A 21,935-nucleotide genomic window follows, 5' to 3' on the forward strand; every position below is an offset into this window, starting at 1 on the left:
CTGATTCAAGTGGGCCGGCTTACATACCCCTGGAGTCTGACACAACTGAAACTGGGACTTGTCACTGTGCAGGAAAACAGCATAAGGTCAAACGCAGTCCTTCCTCAGCCCAAACTCCCACTGACTTCAATGACCCCATTGCCAGAGGATTAAGGATTTCAGGGTTTGGCCTCTCGTGACATGCCACGTGTGACTTACCCCAGTGATCCCGCGTGGGCAGCAAACAGCAGCCTTTGAAAGTTCACAGCGCTCCAGAGAGTGCAAAACACTTTGTGAAAATCAGCGGCTACAATTCGTGGTTACAAAGAAAGGACTGACGCCCTGCTGGCTCTGGAGAACAGGTCAGACCCCAATCACAGCTGGCTTAGCCTGCCTTCTGGGCTCCAGCCCAACACCACGTGTATTTCATTCTAAGCTGTAGAAAGCTACATGTCGCCTGCCATGGTGATGGCCCTGGAACTTGGTGGAAAAGCCCATCTGCTGACCCAGGATTACCCTCGATCCACATACACAATGCCCACTGGGAGTACTGGGAATTTAGTCTTGGCTTTAGTGTGGCTGTTAGGACACTGATGTCTGTGGGAGTCCGTCACCACTCTAAGCCATTCTATTGCCCTGTGTGACCTTATCTCAGGAAGAGAGCAATTTCTGTAACTGCTGTAACAATAATATGGGGACGTGTTTGCCTGAGAGCATTGTGCTTCCCAAGAGCAAATCATCTGTGTGCGCTCGCTGGGCAAGGGCCCAAAGAGTGCATGTTAGATAAGGTCTCATTCATATGCTGGGGATCACGTTAAGCCCAGGGGTGCAAGTAAGTTAGAGGACCTCCCAGTACGCTGGAGTCCTGAGCAGGGGGTGTGGCCTCAACCAGAAGAGGCGTGGCCTCGACCGGAAGAGGCAGGGCCTTAAATACCCGGGCCCTTTAAATCTAGATTTAAAGGGCCAGGGCTCCAGCTGCGGTAGTGGCGGCTGGGAGCCCGGGGCCCTTTAAATCACCCCCGAGCTACCAGCTGCAGAGGCGGGGCTTGGGGGCAATTTAAAAGGCCCAGGGCTCCCGCTGCCACAACCGCAGCAGAGCCCCAGACCCTTTAAATCACTGGGGAGCCCTGGGGGTTCCCGGCTGCCACCGCTACCCAGGGGCTCTGGACTCTGGGCGCTGATTTCCAAGAGCCATCTCCATTGGCTTCAGTGGTGCTATGCCAATTTTCAGCAGATGAAATTCTGACCCTGTGTTTGCTCAGACGTGCCTGTTCTGCCCCCCACCCTCCCTTGCAGCCCTGTGCACTTGAGAGCAAGGAGGCAGGGATTTTGAGACTCACTTCTGCTCATTGCAGAGGGCTACCTACGCCTAGTGCTTAACCATAGGTGATAGGGGGCTTATTCCGTCACCCACTTGCGTCTCTGGTCCTTCTCGCATGAACAGAGAGCAACAATACCCGAAGTCCAAAGGTGCAAACAATTCAATGTTTATTGGGGTGAACTTCCAGCAAGCATGATTCCAGTTTCTTTCCTTAGTGTCCCCCTTCCCAGTTCCGACACCACAGAGCCTTACCTGTGTCCCTGTTCCCATTCCTGCCCTTAGCTAAACATGATTCCAATTTCCCCACCCCCATTCCCTGTTCCCATATCCCCCTTTAGGAAAACATGATTCCAATTTCCCCACCCCCATTCCCTCTTCCCATTCCCCCCCACACACACACTTCCTGGTTGACTGCAGACTACATAGTAAAACTGGAGTTCTGCTTAGCTATATCATTTTCCTGAAATTTAACTAACCAATCCTAACATATTGTAACATGATTATTTAACCAGTTATATCCCACCATCTTAATTAGTTTACACCCAGCAAAATTAATTATACAGCAGACAGGAACAATCACAGAACCAGACAGAGATTATACAGACAAACAATAGGGAAATGGGGATTACAGTGACAGAACAACACAGAAATGAGGATTTCACATCCCAGCTATTGATAAGTGAGTTCTTGCCAGACAGGATGCTATCAAACTAAGTTTCCTTTTACATCTTCTAGGCACTTCCCTTTCTCTGGAGGCGATAGGCATGATCAGGACAGGATTGTGTTCCTCACAGCCCAATAGCACCTTATTTCAATGTGACTAGTTTGGAATGTGAGGATGTGACCGGTCGCTTCCCAGCTTACGGCTGCCTCTGCTGCTTAGCCAAAGGCCTGAGCCTAAGCACAGGGCCTCAGACTGTCACAGTAAGAGAAGGCCCTTACACCGGCAGACAGTGATTTTGATTCTTTCTTTTATACCTCTATAGCTAGCTAAGTGATAAGAATACACCTAAATTCTAGAGTACAGGCCTGTACAGACAGACCTGAATATCTATATCCTAACAATAGGCGCCCCCGTGTGTAGCCTCCTCTCATACATATACTAGAGTGCAATAGGCTTGCACATGGTGTGCTGTGCAAGGACTTCCAGGATCCAGGCCTTATCGTGTGCCTACAGGTATTGAGCAATAACTAAGGCTACGTTTTAGTCACGGGTATTTTTAGTAAAAGTCATGGACAGGTCATGGGCAGTAAACGAAAATTCACAGCCCGTGACCTGTCCATGACTTCTACTATATGTACCATGACCCCTGACTAAAACTTGGGCCGGGGGGCTGTGGGTGCTCTGGAGGGGGTAGCAGTCTGGGGGCGACACGGGTGCTGGGGGGTAGCCCGGGACCCCCGCTGGTGCTGGAGGGTATGGGTGGGTGGCAGCAAGCTGCCCAGGACCTGGCGCTGGGGGGGGGGGCCTGGGACCCCCGCTGGCACTGCGGGAGTGGGGGGCTGGCAGTGCTGGCAGGCTCCTTACCTGGCTCTGACCGGCATGTCCCTGCAGCTCCTAGGGAGAGGGAAGGCCAGGGGGGCTCCAGGCACTGCTCCCACCACAAGCATCAGCTCCGCAGCTCCCATTGGCTGGGAACCGCAGCCAATGGGAGCTGCGGGGACAGTGCCTGCAAGAAGGGACAGCGCACAGAGCCCCCTGGCTCCTCCACCTAGGAGCTGCAGGGACATGCTGGCCTCTTCCGGGAAGGCCCCCCCACAGATAAGCACCACCCTACACCCCAACCCCCTGACCCAGCCCTGAGGCCCCTCCCACACCCAAACTGCTGCTGGCCCAGGGGCTGCCCGAGTTTTCGGGCACCCCCTGAGCCAGCCACACTGGCCACTGCAAAAGTCACGGAGGTCACAGAAAGTCACAGAATCCGTGACTTCCATGACCTCTGTGATGGACACACAGCCTTAGCAATAACACATATGGGGCTAATTTGCAACGGATCCCCCAGTCAACAAAAGTCTGACTTTGCGCACACACACAATTATTATTACTGTCTAGCACTATTATTATGATTAATATTACATAGTGGCATATAAACAAATTATTAGTGCATAACTCTGTGCATACCCACACACATATAGCAGATCCTTGCCCATTCCCATGTTGACTGGCAAAGTACCTGTGAATTAGTGAACCTTGTGAACTAGCAAAAAAAGAGTTCAAACATGCTGATAAAGCCTGAATGCTGCATTTCAAAAAGTGTGCTCCTTTCCTTTTCTTTTGTCAGTTGTAGTTTGGTTTGAATGCTGGGAGAGTTTGAGTACGTGTACTGCGGTGTGTTTGATAAAAGTACCAGTGTCTCTGTCACTTGCGGCTTTTGCTGTACTGCAGATAGATGGAGGAGATCCTGCCAGCTTTAGTGTAGAGTCTCAGGTTAGTGAGGTTATCCTGCACGTTCACTGTGCCATATGCCTGAGTCTGAAATGTGGCAGATGGCAGCGTGGGATCATATCTAGCAATCTCCAGCACACAGTCTGAAGTGGGGACTGAATATGATTTATCTTAGCTCAAATTCAGCATTTCCCATTATGCTGAGTTCAGCCGTGCTCTGTAGGCTGCGACTTACTCTTTCTCAGCAGGTCTATTTGCAATGTTACCTTTGACTCTCAAAGTGTGTCAAGACAATATTACAAGTTAATCCTCTTAGATAACTAGTAATATCAAGAAGTGTTTTCCCTTTAAAAACCATACACCTTGTTAAGAGCACCAGGCTAGCATGGTGCTTTGGACAAATCCAGCCCTAGTACTGCCCATCACCTCTTGCTGTATCTGGAGACGCTCCCTTCCCCTCTGACCCCCATCCATCCATGTCACTGCCACCCATAAACAAATCCACTAGCCCCACAGTGCTCCAGGGGCCAGTAGAGAGTTGATCTGCTTATTTTTAGAAACCTCTGCGGTCTTCATCCAGCCTCTCCCTCCCCCATAGCACCAGCTTCCTTCATGCATTTTTACACTGATAGCAAGAGACCCTTCTCCTCTGCAGCTCCCACCCCCTGCAACAGTCTTCCCTGGACCCCATTTCTCTGAGGGAGATCCCACCCCCTCAGTGTCTGCCCCCTCAGAGCACCTGGCAGACATTAGTGAACGTACCCTTTCCTCACCAATGTGAAGTAAAGGAGGAGTATCCTCATTTTACAGAGGGGGAAGAGAGGCACAAAGAGATTAAGGCTTGGATTGTCAAAGGATGCCAAGTGATTTAGGAGCACAAGTCCCATCACCCTTCCATAGGATTTAGGCACACACCGGGCCTTTGAAATTCCTACCATAAGTGACTTACCCAAGGTCACACCCATAGTTTGCACTCGAGAGGGGAATCGAATCCCGATCTCCCAGCCTAGTGCTTTAACCACAAGGCCACCATCTCTCCCTCGCATCATTTACAAAAATCTCCTCAGAAACCCGCTCTTTTCTCCCGGCCTCTCCCTTTCTCTCTCCCCTTATTGGTCTTGATTTCGGTGCCGGTATCGGTGAGCTCCGTTTGCATGCGAGACGCTGGAGGGGATAATGGTTGCTCCGTGGCATCAGTTATTAAAGCCAAGCTGCGCTCTTGAAGGAGCTCACACATGCACAGAACTAAGGCAAAGTTATTTCTGGCCAGGCAAACTCTTCCTTGCTGCCCAGCCAGGCTTTCATTAGGGCACGTGGCTTTGTTTCAGTAGACTTGGTGTTCCGTCACGGGTATTAAAAGGCCACTGCTTTTCTCCAGCTCCTCTCTCTGCCCCCAGCTGTGCAGGTCATTTCTCTGATTGCTGAGAATTGCGCTAGGAGAAAATGCTTCGGGCTGAAATCTTGTTTCGGGTTAAAGGGCTGGGAGGCTGTGGTTAACCAGTGCGTTACCAATCCGCCGAGATGTCCGGACAGCGGCAGACAGCTTCTCTGGATGGCTTCGCAGAGGGGACAAGGGATGCGTCCCACTGCCAAACTGAAGTGTGAGTTCAATATACAGAGTGCAGGCAGAGGCAGGGTGGTGGGGGGAGAAATGTCCCAGCTGGGACTCAGATAGCTCCTTGCAGGCCCCACAGCCCCTGGGGGGGAATGAGCCCCATTCAGCTCCTCTGATGTCAAGACAACACCCCCTTCACCCACCCCCAGGAACACTGTGATGCTGGGGCCCCTCAGTGGAGTGGCAGGGTGGGAGCTGCAACTGTAAGGGAGTGTTTCAACAGCTGAAAAGGCACATTTACACCATATATTATAGCAGCTCAGTATGTCAGGGATAGGCTGGCCCCAGGCGCTGAAAGTATCCATGCCTGTCTGGTAAATGGATGGTATTTAACCTGGCTGGACACAGGTGAGGATTTCCCTGGTGGAATCTGCCCTGGGAGAAGAGTTGTGTCTGCAGTAGCTTGTGCTCATAGCAAGGCATCCTGAGAAGTGACCCTACCAGTTGAGACCTGGGCACATCTGGCCACTAAGCTGTTTGCTGCACTTGCTGTGAAAATCAGGGTCCAGACACCGCAACAGAAGAACAGGGGGTCTGAACCCCAAAGAATAAGCAATTGAATTAACTGATTGTACACAATGTTGTTGTGCATAAAAGTATATTGAGTAAGGTCTCTTATGAAAGCTTGTAATGTTCTGAACTTGATGGTCATTTCGAGATATGTATACAAACTGCCATCACGAGTTCATGTATTTGTCTGTATGTATAAAACTGTACTGTACTCCTAATTTGTGCTACAACATTCAGTTCCACCTCCTGACGGGGCTGTGGGCAGTCAGCCAGGGAGGGGCTGGCTCCCCAACCAGATGAGACTAGCTCCAAGCACCTAGGAGAAGACAAATGGTGGGCCATTACAGTGAATGGGAAGACACTGAGACACCCTGGCTATCAAGTCAAGAGGGAACTTCTCCTGCTCTCAGTGACCATGCGAGAGAGAGACAGAGAGAGAACTGCAACCCCTTTTAAAAGAGAAGGGTTTTGAAGTGAAATCTAGTCAGAAACTGAGGGACAACATCTAGGCTGGAAGCTGTCTGGGAAACACTGATCGCCCTTGCAGTTAGGAGGTATGCTGGTGTAACCCACACACCTTCAGGGTGTGGTATTCTGTCCCATCTAGTGGCACCAAGACCACTTAGAAAGAGAGTTAATGAGTCTGCTCTACAGCCTTAGCTGACAGTCAGTTGGCTTTTAGCTCATGTGGTAGAGGCTCGTGCACTAAGCTCCAGAGGTCCCTGGTTTGATCCTGCCCACCGACAACCAGCGTCTGTCAGCATTACACTGGGACACTGTTCAAAGGTAATAGGAACCTTGTATTACAACAGGGGTTTCATCTAATTTAAAGTGTAAAGCCTGAGGTTCCATTATGATGTTTATTTTCTGTAAAAAGAAAAGGAGGACTTGTGGCACCTTAGAGACTAACCAATTTATTTGAGCATGAGCTTTCGTGAGCTACAGCTCACTTCATCGGATGCATACCGTGGAAACTGCAGCAGACTTTATATACACACAGAGAATATGAAACAATACCTCCTCCCACCCCACTGTCCTGCTGGTAATAGCTTATCTAAAGTGATCATCAGGTTGGGCCATTTCCAGCACAAATCCAGGTTTTCTCACCCTCCACCCCCCCACACAAATTCACTCTCCTGCTGGTGATAGCCCATCCAAAGTGACAACTCTTTACACAATGTGCATGATAATCAAGTTGGGCCATTTCCTGCACAAATCCAGGTTCTCTCACCCCCTCACCCCCCTCCCAAAAACCACACACACAAACTCACTATCCTGCTGGTAATAGCTCATCCAAAGTGACCACTCTCCCTACAATGTGCATGATAATCAAGGTGGGCCATTTCCAGCACAAATCCAGGTTTTCTCACACACACCCCCACCCCCATACACACACAAACTCACTCTCCTGCTGGTAATAGCTCATCCAAACTGACCACTCTCCAAGTTTAAATCCAAGTTAAACCAGAACATCTGGGGGGGGGGGGGGGGTAGGAAAAAACAAGGGGAAATAGGCTACCTTGCATAATGACTTAGCCACTCCCAGTCTCTATTTAAGCCTAAATTAATAGTATCCAATTTGCAAATGAATTCCAATTCAGCAGTTTCTCGCTGGAGTCTGGATTTGAAGTTTTTTTGTTTTAAGATAGCGACCTTCATGTCTGTGATTGCGTGACCAGAGAGATTGAAGTGTTCTCCGACTGGTTTATGAATGTTATAATTCTTGACATCTGATTTGTGTCCATTTATTCTTTTACGTAGAGACTGTCCAGTATGACCAATGTACATGGCAGAGGGGCATTGCTGGCACATGATGGCATATATCACATTGGTGGATGTGCAGGTGAACGAGCCTCTGATAGTGTGGCTGATGTTATTAGGCCCTGTGATGGTGTCCCCTGAATAGATATGTGGGCACAGTTGGCAACGGGCTTTGTTGCAAGGATAGGTTCCTGGGTTAGTGGTTCTGTTGTGTGGTATGTGGTTGTTGGTGAGTATTTGCTTCAGGTTGCGGGGCTGTCTGTAGGCAAGGACTGGCCTGTCTCCCAAGATTTGTGAGAGTGTTGGGTCATCCTTTAGGATAGGTTGTAGATCCTTAATAATGCGTTGGAGGGGTTTTAGTTGGGGGCTGAAGGTGACGGCTAGTGGCGTTCTGACAGGCCTAACAAAGAAAATAACAGAACGCCACTAGCCGTCACCTTCAGCCCCCAACTAAAACCCCTCCAACGCATTATTAAGGATCTACAACCTATCCTAAAGGATGACCCAACACTCTCACAAATCTTGGGAGACAGGCCAGTCCTTGCCTACAGACAGCCCCGCAACCTGAATCCAGATCACCCCAATGTCGCTGGGGGGGGGTAAAGGGGAGATGGGGGGGATACAGCAGCTGCCACTCTCTGGCCACCCTGCTCTGAAGGAAGCACGACCAACAGCAGCACTGCAGACGTAAGGGTGGCAATACCATGAGTATGCACCTATGAGTATGTACCGTAATTTGCTATCACTTGCGGGGGGTCACAGCCCGAAATATTTTCAAAGAGCGGCCCAGCGAAAAAAAGTTTGAGAACCCCTGCTCTACAGTATTCTTTGGAAGCAAATCTTGACTTGATGTCAGTAGAGCCTGGATTTGGCCCAATGTGTGATGAACGATCTGTGCCTAGTGTTTAATTTCCCTGTGTTGTTTTCTGCTTCTTTGCAGGGATCCTGTTTACAATGCTGGTATTTGGACCAGCCTGTGGATTTATCTTGGGCTCCTTCTGTACCAAAATCTATGTGGACGCTGTCTTCATTGACACAAGTAAGGCGAATTGTTTCTGAGTTGCTGTCTAAGAGCATTGATGATGTATTGTGGGATAAGATGTTGAGATTCACTCATAAAGCCCCCTCTCATTGAGTCTCTTAGGCTCATGAGCATAACAAGGCAGGAGGAGATCCTTTTGAGAGAGACTCAGCTGCTGGGTGGGATTCAAAGTCTTTCGCCTCGATTCCAGTGGAGAAGCGGTTGGAAGCGGCTGGAAGTTGTTCCCATCTGGGATGGTTTGGAATCTTATGTTAAATGAGGCTGAGGGGATCACAGCCCCGTTCTTTGTAGACTGACGTTGCATCGAGATGCCACCATCACAGCTGGTTTCTAGCTAGCTCCCATGCATGCACCCTCCACCAAGGGACTGGGGACAGTATAGGCCATGGAGAACGAACTCCCCATTTTCCTACTACAGGAAGTCTTTGCAGCCCAGCGTAGAGACATATCAAAAAGGAAGCTTCTGGTGCTATCTGTGTGCTACCTCTCTTGGTGATAGTTGCTATGTGACTCTCCTCTCTGAGCCCTACTCTTTAGTTTTTCACAGTTAATGATATTCTAAATGTCACTCTCTCTTGATCTGTCTTTCTGTCTCCTCTTCTATTATTAGAGATATTATTCCTTTTGTCAGTAGAGTCCAGTTACACTGTACATTAGCCCAGCACACCTCTGAAAGGGGAAGAGGAAAGAATCAATAGGGTGATAGATAATAAAAATGTTCATGGTCCAAGACAGGGAATTATTATTTAGACCCTGATCCTGTAAAGACTTAAGCACACATTTAATTTTATACCTGGGAGTCATTCCATTGAAGCCAATGCAATAACTTCAGTCAATGGGCCTACTTGTGAGTGGAAAGCAAGCTCATAAATAAGACTTTTTAGAACTGAACTTTTAAAGTGACCTTGATAGAACCTTGGTATTAATTATGGGGGTAAAGCTCTCACAAAAGCAAATAATAATTCCTGCCAGGATGCTGCTAAAACTTAGCAACAGAAAAATGTCTTAATCAGAGTGGTTAAAAATATTTTTAAATTAGGTGACATTTTTCGTGAAAAATGTTTGTGGATTTGAAAATTTCCAAATTTTTGATGAAATGATTCAAAATGAAAATTTTTCTATTTGGTTTGTTCTTTTTTGCCATTGGAAAACAGGACGGGGTTATGAATAGGGGAGGAAAAGCCTGAAAAATACAAATCAGAAATTTCCAAGTTCACTTGAAATGATCGCTTTTCATTTGAATCATTTCATCAAAAAATTACACCGAGGTTTCGAATGAAATGAAAATGTTTCATTCTGTTTGAAACTTTTTTATTGGAAAAGAATTCCCATTTTTGTGACAAAGCCTACCAGTAATAATGCTCTCACTTTATTCCATTAGCCAAAGATAAAACTTCAGGGGAGGTAGGTCAGGGACTCTGAGTTGTTATCCCCATGTGACCAATGGGGAAAAGGAGGCACTGTGATGGGTCATTTGCCCTGGGTTTCCCTGTAAGACAGAATTGGGGAGGAGACCAAGGAGTCTTGATTCCCCACTTTCCCGCCATTCCACAAACTCAGACTATTAGGAAAGTCAGGAGCTGGTCTCTGACAGAGGCTGGATCCTAGTTAGATCAGTAGTCTGATCCATGTGGCAGCTCTTATGTGTGAGTGTCAAAACGTTTTCAAGTAACTTCTATTCCTGCTTAAATTTTTGTAGGTGGATGGGTACATTATTGTTCAAGAAGCAGAACCCTTTGTTCATTGCCAATGTTATCCCTTTGCCAGCAGAGGGAGCTATAAACCAACCGATCCTCTCCTCTGCTTTCCTGACTGCTTGGTTAGTTTACAAAGCTGGAGCTTCTCCCTTTTGTAGAACTTTTCTCCGCCTTGTTCAAAGGCCTTTGCCTATGTCTCCCCTCCAACAGGCTCTATCAGCGTCTCTCATCTTTCTTCAGGGGTGTTGTCCCCTTTGGGAACGTGCTGCACTTCTGTGATATCGCAACACATCACAACACCATAAATACGGTATTTTGTACGTCCCATGAGGCTGCCTTGCAGGGCTCGGAACAGGCCTCTGCAAATTGGCTCAAAGGTGCGAAACAGCCACTGTATCTTGTTCTATCATACACAAGGGGCATGTACAAATTCATCTGAAAACCAGACACTCACTGGCTTTCTTTGTGCTGCTTGCCCACCTGTAAATATAACTTACTGGGCAGTGCCTCTGACTACCCAGCATCCCTGCCAGGGGGCTCCTTGTTCAAACTTTGAGTGGGCCCATTTAATCCACTGATTTCAGTGGAGTTAAACCAATGATGAATTTGGCCCTATAATAATAATACCTAGCTTTTACATCAGTAGATCTCAAAGCACTTTACAAAGGAGGTCAGTAGCCTCAGCTCCATTTTACAGATGGGGAAACTGAGGCACAGAGAAGGGGAAGTGGCTTGCTCAGGGTCACCCAGCAGGCCAGTGGAAGAACCAGGAATTAGAACCTAGGTTAGCTGAGTCCCAGTTCAGTGCTCTGCCCACTAAGACACACTGCCTCATAGACAGTGTAGTCCTCCTTTAACCATGCACACATCAGACTACTGAGTCTAAACCACTCCAGAGCGTACATGGTCACATTTACTGCTGAACAATAAAATCAAATGTGGCCTGTTCCTAGTACCACTATGGCACTGCTAACGAGGGCATTGGACCATGAACTTTGGGAAACGCAGCGGGATGGGATGGGATGGCTCAGTCGATGATCAGGGGCATAGAGAACTTTCTAGGTCTGGCCTGGGTGGTTGGTGACGGCCTGTTATTGTCAGCTGAGGGTTGTTCAGAGGTCTGCTGGGTGGAAACCAAACTGGCGGCCTGTATCTATTTTCAGATGTATGAGGGTGTCCACGCCCCAGCTGGACCTGCAGTCTCAGCGCAGAGGCCAGGAAAGGAATGTTCCAGGAGACTGAACTGCACTCTTATTCCCAGGCCAGTTCTCAGGCACAGGGACAGAGCAGTGAGGGGGAGAGATTGTGGCTCCACGGCCCATACTGCACCTGTCTGGGGAATATACAGAAGGCCTGGCTGTCAATCTGGCACCATTCCCGGGAGCTAAAGAAATGCATCTCAGAGGGGGGGAAATAACGGGCACGAATTCAATCCCTCAAAAATGAAAATATTTTCGAGCTATACAGTATTTTCCCCTGGGACTGAAGTGTCTCCTTCCCTCTCCGCTTGAGAGACAACTTGATTACTTCACGTCAGACACAGCTTTTCAGATTGACTATAACGCAAAACACACAGAGGAGATTGTTATTCGAGCCGCACACGCACGCAAACCCCCACCAAGAATGAGCTCCCAGGAGCGAAGGCACACATTGGCCTTGCTTTCCCAGCGGATCTCTTCAGAGGACACAATGTTATGCTTTCCGTCTGAAAGAGAAGTTCTCATCTGCCACAGATTTTATCCCCCAGAATGACTCTCATGATTTACAGATGGGCTTTTTTCTGTGTGCTGATTGATTGCCGGGGGTAGGGGGGGGTTACAGACCAGGAGCCAAGACATCCCATCCTGGTCTAGTAATCGCACTCAGGAAACGGGTTGCAGCCATGGCCTTCAATGAAGCCGGATCTATTGCTGACTTGGAATAACAGGGGAAACTGAGGAGCAAGGCAAAAAGGCTCCCACGCTCGCTCAGCAGAGTGTGCTCATCATTCCCCTGCACTCAGCTGGACGGCCACGCTAAGCACATTCAGAGTGAGTCAGGTATGGGGTGGTCTCATACACTCACCAGAGCAAGAAGCTCTCCAGGGAGGCTGTCCCACCAAGGCACCAACGGATGTGGGTGGCTGAGGGGCCTGCTCAGAGTAACGCATTCCAGGGGCTCAGAAGTTACTGGGTGATGTCCAGCCCAGCCTCACTAATTCACATAGGCACTTGGGAGACTGGGTGCCAGGTACTGAATTTGGGCAGTGAGTGAGCGAATGCCAGAGGGGAGCAAAACCAGTGCATCACTAAATGTGCTTTATTCATCCATTTAATTATGATTTGTTATGAGAGCACAGAGGAGCTCCATCTGAGATCAGCCCTATTGTGCTAGGAGCTGTACAAACACAGTGAGAGCCAGTCCCTGCCATGAAGAGCTTACACTCTAAATAGACGAAACAGGCAGGAGATGGGAGGGGAAACAGAGCCACGAGGAGATGAAGTAAGTTGGCCAAGATCCCTCAGTAGGTCAGTGACAGAGCCTCAGAAACGGTACCCAGATCTCCTGACTCTCAGCCCAGGGCTCTATCTATTGGACTATGCTACCCCTCATCTTTTACCAATTGCCCTTCAATTTTCATTGCTCATGATGGTACCTAGATTCACAGATTTTTTTAAAGGCCAGAAGGGACCATTGTGATCATCATCAACACAGGCCTCAGAACTTCCCCCAAAGTAATTTCCAAAGCAGATCTTTTAGAAAAACATCCAATCTTGATTTAAAAATTGTCAGTGATGGAGAATCCACCATGCCCCTTGGTAAATTGTCCCAATATTTAATTACTCTGACCTTTAAAAATTGACGCCTTATTTCCAGTCTGAATTTGTCTAGCTTCAACTTCCAGCCACTGGATCGTATTAGACCTTTCTCTGCTACATGGGAGAGCCCACATCAGTAAGTGCATGAGAGTGTAGGTTGTAACACGAGAACTGATTGAACCAATTGCTCAGGAAGTCTTTTGCTGAGAGCTGGGGACCAAACAAGTTTGGTGTGGATGACAGGGTGTGCAGTGGAGTGGGGTTCACAGCCTGATCATAATGACCAGCAGGAGCAGCGGAATTGGGGGGCAGAGAGGGATAGAACGCCCGCAATGGAAATGTTGGGGGACTGATGTATGTCCCCCCCGCAAAGTTTTCTGCCCCCTCAATATCTCGCTGAGGTGAGAGGGGAACCCGGCTATCTTTCTACCTCTGCAATGCATGTGTTGTGAGGGTGGGACCAGGAGGAGGGCCTGGAGCAACCCTCTCGGCACACAAGATCAGGCTGGCTGTTGGGGAGCAGGTAGGGTCAGCGCTCCTCTCCCTGCCCTGCAGCCACCAGGATTCCTGTGGAGACACCTGGCCAGAGGGAGGGATGGGAGTGTGGGTGGCAGCTGCTGGGGAGGGGTGGGGGACAGGGGACCAGCACCAGGGCAAGGGGGATTGGCACACAGGATGCTGGAGGGGAAGCACAGAGTGCTGGGCACCAGCTGCAAAGGAACTGCCTTAGGAATGGCAATAGGAACTGTCTTCTGAGCCTGAAGCCAGCCCCTCTCCTCCCCTCCTTTCCCCCCACAGCCAAGACTCTCCCTCCTATCCCTCTCAGTGAGCCACCACCCCACCGCTACCAGCGACAGGTCTTTTCACTCGAGGAAGAATGAGGTAACTTTTGGGAATGCAAAAGTGCAGGGGAGGTTCCTTCCCAGTTGCCTTTCGTGGTGTTTCATTTCTTTTCCCTCCTGAAAGTGATCGTGACCCTACAATGAAAACTCTGCTGAGCAGGGAGCTTGTTTCCTGTGTGTTTGGGCAGCACCCAGCGCCTACAAATAACAGTAGCATAAGCAGGGGCGTGTAATTGGGGAGGGATGAGTGATCTTGGGGCAGTGTCATGGAGCAGATCACTGTTTGGATCCCATTGCCACTAATAGATAACAGTCACTTCAACTAGCTGTTTTGAGTCTGCAAGCTTGTGTCACGCAGAAACGCCAAGGGGCCTTTCTGAGTTTCAGAAGCATTCAGCCTTCAATCGTGTGATCCAGATCCTTCCATCCCTCCTCATCAGTAATAATATTAACTCACAGTTCTATGACCTAGCAGTCCCAATCAGGATCAAGACCCCATTCTGCTAGGTGTTGTACAAGCCAAAGTGCCAGGTTCCTTGCCCCAAGCAGTTTCTTTCTGTGTCTGTTTTATACCTAGATTGCTACTCAATGGGGATATCCTGGGGTTGACTTTAGCCCTCTGGGTCTTTAACCCTTTGTGTCTCTCTCCTTCCATTGGAATCACTGATGTGTGGCTTTGCCGTTGCAGGTAAACTGGATATCACCCCCGATGACCCTCGGTGGATCGGCGCGTGGTGGGCAGGCTTCTTGCTGTGTGGTGCCTTACTTTTCTTCTCGTCCCTCTTGATGTTTGGATTCCCGCAGTCCCTGTCCCCCAGGGTGGAGCATGCAGTGGAGAGCGAGCAAGCCATGCTCCCCGAACGGGACTACGAAAGGCCCAAGCCAAGCAATGGGATCCTGCGGCACTCACTCGAAGGGGAGGACGGTGCCTCCTGCCTCCAGCAGCTGAGAGGTGACAAACTCCCCTGCAACTCATTGCGTTTCTACGGCAGGTTCATAGCTCATTAGATTCATAATTTGGCTCTGATTTTGGCTACCCCACCTGCCCACCCACCCACCCCACAAAAACCCTGTTGGAATTTCTCTCCCGCACTTTTACTTATCCCTGATAGTGCACTCATTTTAGTGGGAGACATTGTTCCACTTAAAAGGCTTTGGTTTAAGCTACAAGATGTAGAAATCCAGAGAAAGCCATTAGGGTTCATCAAAAATGGGGCTAAGGGAGGGACGGGGGAGAATGGAGGGAATAAAACAGTGGACGACAGAAGTTCTCCAAGACACTTTGTGAGTTCCTACTCTCCAGAACCTCACCGTCTTGTAGCTTGGCTGAGTTTCTACTCTCTAGAACCTCACCGTCTTGTAGCTTGGCTATGCCTGCGGCTCGCACAGTGGGGACAGGAAGAAAGCAAGTATGACTGATTCAAAGAGGTTTGGAGCTGCCTTTTGATGGAGCCATGGCAGGGCCAACAGAACCCCATGCTCCTGAGTGTAAAGCAGTAAATGCTGGGCACCGACACAGCAAAATACCAGAGCACAGAATAGGGTTAGGAGGGAGCCTTTAGAAAGGGCAAGGCCAGAGAACAGTCTGAGTATCAACAGAACCCTTGTTAGGGCATAAAACAGCCAACACGTGTCAGAATAGAATAATCTGGGCCAGATCCTCAGTTGGTGGAAATCAGCATAACTCCAAGGAGGTCAAATTACACCAGATGAGGTGTGTTTATGTGTGTGTGTACACACCATGTACATCTGTAGTATTACAGAATTCTTTAGGTGAGAGGACAGCTCTCCTAGTGCATCTGGTCAGCCCCCACTTGCTGTCATCACAGCAGAGGGTTGGTTTCCTCATCCCTTAAAGCTTCCTGATAAACAAGGGCCAAACCATTTAATCCTGTCCAACCCTTACCGACTTAATTGGGGCATGCGTGGTGCGAATGCAGGGAGGGGAGAAAGGAAGCTTGGAAGGATTTTGAATAGAGAACGTTTTGAGTAATGGATGTTATTGCTCCTTAGGAGAAGGTCAGTTGTGATCAGAAAATTTCAAAAATTTGAGCATAAAAGGAGGAAATATTTTAAAAATTTGCTGTCATCCAATCCTTCAGGCTGCAGGGATTTGGAAGTGGAATGTTCCATGGGTGGAGATTGGCTGTTCCACCCGCCAGTCCCTTCTGCCAGTGGACATATTTGTTCCATCCATCTAGATAATTTCATGGCTGTCAGTACCATAGCATTTGAATATCGGTGTTTGGATCTGAGCATTGTATTCACGTGAAGGACAGCAGAGGTTCAGACCAATTGGGTCATTGCTCAGTTTCAGACAACCGTGTATGGTAACATGTAACACAATTTACCTGCTGCACCAAGTGGAAGGAATTCTGCTCAAGAGTGGTGTGGAGCAGACTGCATTATTGAGTTATTTGCTGAATGACTGCCTTGCAGCATAGGTACTGTATATGCTCTAGGGGCCTGTGTGTCACCCAGTTATACCAGATAGTGTTTGTATCCCTAGAAATGCACTCCAGAAGAGGGTGATGTTCTGATTGGTTAGTACTACAACAGAAAGCGGACAAGGACAAACCATTCCACTGAAGTCGATAGGCTGAGACCAGGGATAAATCTGGCTGTGTGTACACTTCTGTGTGTTTGAGAGGAGACACTTCTTGCAAACAATGGCAAGATATAACTAGGGGTGTTTGGAAGGGAATACTACATACCTTCAAATTCCATTGAAACTTTATGTTGCAGAAGGTGGAGGAAGTAAACCGAGGGACCTCCATTTTAGACTTGATTCTGAATAACAGGGAAGAATTGGTTGCGAATCTGAAGATTGAAGGCAACTTAACTGACAGAGATCATGAAATGATAGTCGTCAAGATTCTAAGAAAGGGAAAGAGAGAGCAGCAGCATAAAGATAACAGACTTAAGAAAAGCAAACATTAATAATCTCAGAGAACTTGTAGATAAGGTCCCATGGGGAAAAAATGTAAGGGAAAAACAAGTTCAAGAGAGTTGGCAGTTTCTCAGAGACAATATTAAAGCCACAACAGCAAATTCTCCTGGTGCAAAGGAAAGCTAGGAAGAATAGTGAGAGGCCAACATGGCTTCATGAGCAGCTCTTTAATGACCTGAAAATCAAAAGAGAATTCTACAAAAAGAGCAAACATGGACAAATTGCTAAGGATGAGTACAAAAGAACAGTGCAGGCATGTAGAGACAAAATCAAAAAGGCCAAGTGAAAAAATGAGTTATACAGAGCAAGGGGCATAAAAGGCAACAAGAGAAATGCAAAGGAAAATTCCCTACTTAGCAGAGAAGTAAAGCTAGTTACGGACGACATGAACAAGGCAGAGGTGTTTAAAGCCCATTTTGCTTCAGTCTTCACTAAAAAGGTAAATTATGACCAGATACCTAACACAATTAATATGAACAATAAAGGGGAAGGAACACAAGCCAAAATAGGGAAAGAACAGCCTATAAGAACAGATGTATTTGAGTTGCCAGGGACTGATGAAATTCACTCGAGGGTACTTGAGGAACTAGCTGAAACTAGCTATTAGTGATTATCTTTGAGAACTCAGGGAAGGCAGGTGAGAACCCAGAGGACTGGAGAAGGGCAAAGGGTAGCATATATATTTAAAATGGGGGGAAAAAGAGGACCCAGGGAATTATAGACCAATCAGCCTAACTTTGATATCTGGAAAGATACTGGAACAAATTATTAAGCAATCAGTTTGTAAGCACCTTGAGGACAATAGGGTTATAAAGAATAACCAGCATGGATTTGTCATGAACAAATCATGCCAAACCAACCTAATTTCCTTCTTTGACATGGTTATTGGCCTAATGGATGTGGGGTGGGGGGAAATATAGATGAACTGTATCATGATTATAGTAGGCTTTTGACACAGCCTCATATAACATTCTCATAAGGAAACTAGGGAAATGTGGTCTAGATGAAATTACTGTAAGGTGGGTGCAAAACAGTTGAAAAAAAATATTTAAAGAGGACTTTGCTGTCACACTAGGGGGGTGAATTTAGTGGGTTCCCACAGGCGACTGTCTTGGATCTAGTCAATATTTTCATTAATGACTTGGATAATGGAGTGGAGAGTATGCTCATAAAATTTGCTGATGACACCAAGCTAGGAGGGTTTCAAGCACTGTGGAGGACAGAATTAGAATTGAAAATTATCTGGACAAATTGGAGAATGGGTGTGAAATCATAAAATCAAATGTAAAACTACAAAATGGGGAATAACTGGCTAGGCGGCTGTACTGTTGAAAAGAATGTGGGGGTTAGTGGATCGAAACTTGAATATGAGTCAACAATGTGATGCTAATATCATTGGTATATTAGGAAGGGTGTCATATGTAAGACATGGGAGGTAATTGTCCTGCTCTACTTGGCAGGTGAGGCCCGTGTCCAATTCTGGGTGCCACTTTTTAAGAGTGATATGGACAAATTGGAGAGAGTACAGCAGAAAGCAACAAAAAACTAGAAGATTTAGAAAACCTGATCTCTGATGAAATGTTTGGGAAAAAAAACCTGGCATGTTTAGTGTTGAGAAAAGAAGAGTGAGGAGGGACCTGATAACTGTCTTCAAATATGTTAAGGGCTGGTATAAAGAGAATGGTGATCAATTGTTCTCCATGTCCACTAAAAGCAGGACTAGAAGCAATTGGCTTATTCTGCAGCAAGAGATATTTAGGTTAGATGTTAAGAAAAACTTTCTAACAATAAGCACTGGAATAGACTCCAAGGCTGGTTGTAGATTTCCCATCGTTGGAGATTTTTACAGGTTGGGCAAACTCCTGTCACAGGTGGTCTGGGGTATACTTGGTCCTGCCTTAGTGCAGGGGGCTGGATTAGATGAACTCTTGAAGTCCCTTCCAGCCCTATAATTTCTCTGTTTCTGTGAAATCCATTGGACTACAATTGCCTTTGGGAGTGTTAAGCAGTTGGCATTTATTTTGTTGAAAAATAAGTGACATCCCTTCTAAATATGGGCTGTTGGTATATATGGGCTAGTGTGTGTTTGTGTCTTTGGGTGCATGAGGTTGTGGTATTTATGTATTTGTGCAGCTGAGTCGAGGAGGACGGGTGTGTATGTCCATGTGTGTCTGGTTGCATGGGGTAGTGTGTGTGGATTTGTGTGGATGTGCATCTCTGTGCACAGGGAGGTTGTGTGTGTGTGCGTGTGTGGGTGTATTTGTGTAATATATCTTTGGGTAGGTGTGGGGGTTGTTTGTGAATATGCAGGTGTATACATGTTTCCGGTTGGATGATGTTCTGTGTGCATATTTGTGTAGGGAGGTTGTGTGTGTGTTTTTGTGCATGTGCATTTCTGTCAATTGATGGGCTTGTCTACACTGGGAACTTGCATGTTGTCTCTCTCCCGAGGGGCTTGTGGGTTTGTTGTGTGGACAAATGTTGTCTGTCTGGGGGAGTTGTGTGTGTATGTTGTATATGAAGGATGAATTTCAGGGTTCAAATAAGCTTCTTTTGAATGCTTTTCTCCAGTCCTTTCCATATCTTGCACCTTTAAGAACTGAGTGGACACTGAGGAGCCACGTCACTTTGAGATAGATGTTTCCAGCTGTGTGCTTCACACCAGACACCAACATGCTTTAGTCAGGGCTGTGGAAGGAAGTTCTGAGGGCTGGCAAGCTTTGTTGGGAGACCATAAAACGTAGGAATCGGCTGAAACTCCTGGTTCTCCACAGATCTTAGCACACAGAAAGGATGTGACTCTTGTATAAAAGCAAGCAACTCAAAGCCTTGGAAATGCCTTTCACATCTCTGCCAAGGTCTAAACGGGAGGGAGGGACCGACCGGTTGGAGGCAGAGGCATCTTGCCCCCGCCTATTTTCATGCTGGGATGAGAAGCACCCTTCAGAGGAGTTTAAAACCTGGAATGAAAGCTGTGCCTTTGAACAACAGAAGGAGAAGTGGCCATCGAAGGCAGCGGAGTCGCCTTGCTGCCTGCACAGCTGCTCCTAGCGCAGCTTTCTCCGGTCTCTAATGATGGAACGGCATCACGTATGAGCAGACCTCAAGGAAGGAAACAGTGACGGCCCCTCCCCAAACACTGCCCCCCACCCCACCCCCCGACTTCAGTGGGAGCTGTGCCATCTGGTTTAACCAGCGGTTCTGGGCAGCTGATAGGAGGATGACCAAGAACTGCAGGAGGCTCATCTGGTTCCAGAGCTAAGTAGGTTAATTGTCTCACGGCTTCTGAGAGGAAGCAATTGGTCATTACTTGTGTGGGTTGTACCTACTCCCTGAAGAACCTAGCACTGGCTGAGGTACTCCGGTCATGTCATCTGAAGCCTTGGCTTATATAGTCGCTCCATGGTTCCAGAAGTAAAAAACTCAAAACGACGCTTGATCATCAAATCCTGTTTCTTGAACGGAGCTGTGCCCTGGCCAGCCTAGGGGAGTGACCCAGGAACTCTGCTCCCACTCGGAAGGAGGGAAAGATGAAACTCTGTGTAATGGGCTATTAGAGGTTACCCTGGGGTTCTGGTTCTAGTGGGCAAGAATTTACATCTGGGGAGGCACCAGAGTGGATTCCTACCTGGGTTTCTATCTATCTATGGTACTTCTGATTTAGTTGGGGATTGGTCCTGCTTTGAGCAGGAGGTTAGACTAGATGACCTCTTGACGTCCCTTCCAACCCTGATAGTCTATGATTCTATGGCCCTCCTTTACTGTAGTGTCTGAACATCTCATAGTCTCTATCCTTACAGCACTGCTCTAACGTAGGACAATGGTATTCTGCCCATTTTATTGGTAGAGAACTGAGAGATTTAAGTGACTTGCCCAAGGTCAGTCAGGAAGTCTGGGGTGGAACAGGGAATTGAACACTGGTTAACAAGCACCTAATCAACTGGCCCATCCTTTTTTCCCCTAGTTTGGCATATTCTAGATCAATCCAGGTGGTGGCTTTACACTGTTGCACCTGGGAATGGGATACTACACTCTCTTTCTTCTTTTGTGTGTCATTAAATGTGAATGTGTGTTAGAGTGCAGGAAAGGGAAGGGCTAATAGCACGGGTTTACAGCAGGGAAAGGATAGGCAGATGCTGCCCAGGTTTTCCCTGGCATCTCTGCCAATGCACCTTATTCCTGATCTGGAGTGCCCCTTGCTACTCCAGTCCTAGGCTCCCCACATAGAGCCCTGTGAATGCACCTCACTTCTGACCTGCAGTATCCCTTGCTATCCTAGGGCTTGGCACTCAGATCAGCTTTGCTAATTTACCTTCAGTCCTGACCTGCCCCTCCAACCCTGCTATTCCAACTCTGGGACAGTGTACAACTCTGCCACTGTACCTCAGTCCTCGCCTGTACCCCCAGCTGATCTAGGCCTGGGATTGCCACCTAGCTCTACCATTGCAAATGAATGATAACTGGCAGCACCTTCTGCCACTAACCAACAGTCCCCTACTTGTCTCTGCGGCAATATATGAGCTTTTGTCTGCACAGAACAGCTGCCCTGTTTCCTTGCCCAGTGCCTTCCTCACAGCTTTCCTTGCTGTGCTTCTGGATACCTGAGTGTGACAGCTGCCAAATTCCCTTGTTCCACCTCCCAGGAAACTCTGCCTTGGGAAGAGAATGCTGCTGGCTGGCAAGAGGCTCCCAGATCCCACAGGTGGATTCCAGGCAATTAAAGGGCTGTACGCCACAGCGGGACATAATAATAATAATCGTAATTAACCATTAGCATGCACAATGGTTTCCACCTTCAAAGCGCTAACTGATCATTAGTGAAAACTGTCAGACGCCTTGGTGAGCCGGGGCTGGGTGAGAGTGCCTGTAGTCAGCTAGCAGCCTGTGCACCCCGTCTGCAGCAGTGGTGGGGGTGTGCTCTCTCTGGGGCAGTCCCTTGCACTTTGCCCCTTGCAATCACTTCTTAGCCCATGGATAGTGTGATTTGCTCCATCCTTGGCTCCTGTCAATGCCCTTTCCATCCTTCCCCAGCTA

At 47.9% G+C, this 21,935-nt stretch overlaps 1 protein-coding gene across 2 annotated transcripts in view; it reads left to right on the forward strand.

The window, feature by feature from the left end:
• SLCO3A1 (solute carrier organic anion transporter family member 3A1) overlaps window positions 1-21,935 on the forward strand; it is a 212,497-nt gene that overhangs the window by 149,757 nt on the left and 40,805 nt on the right. Inside the window, exons 3-4 of one of the 2 annotated variants that reach the window (XM_073304209.1) lie at window positions 8,513-8,611; window positions 14,640-14,903. In XM_073304209.1, the coding sequence (XP_073160310.1) occupies window positions 8,513-8,611; window positions 14,640-14,903 (363 nt within the window). The remainder of the gene's footprint in view (window positions 1-8,512; window positions 8,612-14,639; window positions 14,904-21,935) is intronic. The other variant, XM_073304210.1, reaches the window with a different exon arrangement.

Source organism: Lepidochelys kempii, chromosome 10 (genome assembly GCF_965140265.1).
Source record: "Lepidochelys kempii isolate rLepKem1 chromosome 10, rLepKem1.hap2, whole genome shotgun sequence".
NCBI lineage: Eukaryota > Metazoa > Chordata > Testudines > Cheloniidae > Lepidochelys > Lepidochelys kempii.